General features: G+C 39.8%; 2 protein-coding genes across 3 annotated transcripts in view; both read right to left on the bottom strand.

Annotated features, from left to right (window-relative positions):
- The window catches only part of LOC113817723 (alpha-amylase), a 221,751-nt gene that overhangs the window by 198,801 nt on the left and 20,450 nt on the right, over positions 1 to 2,500 (bottom strand). The gene's annotated exons all lie outside the window — the stretch shown is intronic.
- Positions 1,018 to 2,500, bottom strand: part of LOC113817722 (carbohydrate sulfotransferase 11) — a 9,305-nt gene continuing 7,822 nt past the window's right edge. Inside the window, exon 6 of the mRNA XM_027369803.2 lies at positions 1,018 to 2,377. Within this exon, the coding sequence (XP_027225604.2) occupies positions 2,215 to 2,377 (163 nt within the window). The 3' untranslated portion in view covers positions 1,018 to 2,214. The remainder of the gene's footprint in view (positions 2,378 to 2,500) is intronic.

Genomic DNA, 2,500 nt, shown 5'->3' with positions numbered 1-2,500 from the left:
AATTTGAATTTCAACTGCCTTCTCCTAGGCCCAGCTTCTATTGTCACGTGACGATCTGTTCCATATATGATTGGTTCTATTGAGTGTCTATGTTCACGTCACGTTCACGCACAAATCTAATTGGCTCATTTGATTTCCCTCGCATACGTCATCCGCTACAAATCCGTCCGATTTCCCGTCGCTCGTAACGACTTTTTGTCATTTTGTCGCGGCGCTGGAGGCAGAAGGTTACTGCGGCTCCTGGAAATCGTGGATTTTATACCCTCTATAACTCCGTTATTATCAACATGCGCAGAAAATGGTATAAAAGAAACTATCATAGAATGATGTGTTCTACCACATGGTAAGCTCAGATTTTAAAAATTAGGTGGGGGTTGTATTTCCAATAATACCCCCGTTCGGTATCTGTCTTTTAGAAATATTTCGGTGTAATTTTTCATTGTAATATTATGAAATACAAGCAAAATCAAAATATCATGTGTGATAGGAATCTCAGGGTTCGGTAGACAGGCTGAGGGTCATTTCCCAGGAATCAGTCTTCGAAGTTCTCAGCAAGATTCCTGATAAGCTGCTCCCTGTCTTTCCACAGCAATGCCAGATTTCTTCGCACCCGAGAAGGAGACCCAGGAAGTCGAACTCGAGCCCGAGAAGGAAATCCGATCTGCAAAAACTGAAGCGTAAATGGTACTGGTAAACTCGGCCCTCTTCTCGCGTTTTTAATTCGAGCATAGGAGAAGAGTTATAGCATTCCACTAAATATTGTCCTACTCGAAAACAACTCTGAAAGGCGCCCATGTACCTTATCAGTATCCATATTCGTGTGACGTTTAAGGACGACACATTTCACGATGAAACGGCAGGCGGAACATAATTTGCAAATAGTGCCATAATTTCCAAATTCACTTTTTTCATAGCCAAAGTCATGAGTTAAAGTGAGGAAACAAGAAAATAAATCATATAGATATGTAGTCCTTTATTGGAGATGAGTAATAGCTATTAAAAAAACACATAAGGGATGATAGTCATGTATATCACTTGTCAGATCATAGGAAAACAATCAAAACGTGTGTGTGTATATATATATATATATATATATATATATATATATATATATATATATATATATATATATATATATATATATATACATACATACATGTAACAGATCGTATGTTCTGCATTTCAAGTACCTAGCGCCATGTTAACCAAATCAATTACCAACAAATACGGAATAATATCTTACTGACAGACATTAACATATGAGTGAACTGCCCATGAGATTCCACTGACTATACATTCATTGCAAACAATAAATGGGCGTTTTCTGATTTTTTTTCTTCTGTGAAAAATATGTATGACATGTCTTCCCCACTTTTCTTGAACTGCCACATGGGGATATCAGAGATAAAGAAAGCCTTCAAACAGCTATAAAAATCAGACAAAGTACCATTGCCAAAGTGCCGCATCAGTAGACATTTGCATCTTGTTCGACGTAATGCAAAGAGGTTGCTAATATTTTGTACTTTGTTAGAGGAAGCAAACTTCGACCATAGTGCATTGTACCTTTCTTTACTTGTGAAGGATATTCAGTCCGTAATGCCCGATGCTACTGCTATGCCAGATCGTTTCCTATTCCCTTCCATGTATTCGGTTTGGTCAGAATTTCAGGTGTTGTTCAGCCGTGTCCTCTGCATATGCGAGATCATTTTCCCCCATAATGAATAACACAGATTGTTCTTGTTTGACAACATTAAAGCTAAATGCCCATTTTATATGTTATATTTCGTTAAAGCTGAAAAGTTTCCTATTATGGAAACAGTACACACTTACATGCCGTAAATGGGACGCATATGCACGGAGCGGGAGTTACCTGTCGATAAAGTAAAGGCATGGAACGCAACGTTTTTAAGGGAGAGCGTATATGAATACTACACTGTGAACGCCTGGTCCACAACCGACCTGGCTAGTAAGTAGATATGTAGTGTCACTTCAATCATCGGCATAATGCAACTGTTCTCACATCTCCAAGACCAAAATTGTATAAAAAGTAAAATATGAACTATAAATTAACTTACAACTCATTGAAATCTAAGGGTGATTCTATGCTACATGAAACAGTGAGCAAAAATAATGATTAACAATTGGCGAGAGAAAAAAACATCACAGAATGATATTAAACTATGCAATGACGATAAAATGCTTTTTTTCTCTCAATCAGCGATCGTCTCGCCAGGCCAGCTTGAGGTAGGCGTCGGGGGAGTAACCGAAGAGGGTGAAGTCTGGCTGGTAGAGGCGCACGATGTCCTTCAGGAGAGAGTAAGGCACCTGCCGGAAGTAGTCTTTCGACGCCTCGCTCGTATCGTTGTAGGCGTCGAAGCTGCGGGAAGGCAAGGGAGGCGGTGAGGTGGGTGAGGGATCAAGAGGGAAGTGGGCCCAGATTCGCTGTTTAGAAGCGACTCTAGAACGATGGAAGTGTTTTTCGAAATGAGTGCTAGAGCTG

Source organism: Penaeus vannamei, chromosome 31 (genome assembly GCF_042767895.1).
Source record: "Penaeus vannamei isolate JL-2024 chromosome 31, ASM4276789v1, whole genome shotgun sequence".
In the NCBI taxonomy this organism is placed as follows: Eukaryota; Metazoa; Arthropoda; class Malacostraca; order Decapoda; family Penaeidae; genus Penaeus; species Penaeus vannamei.
The sequence above is the reverse complement of the archived record's forward strand: the minus strand, read 5'-3'. Positions and strand labels throughout refer to the sequence as shown.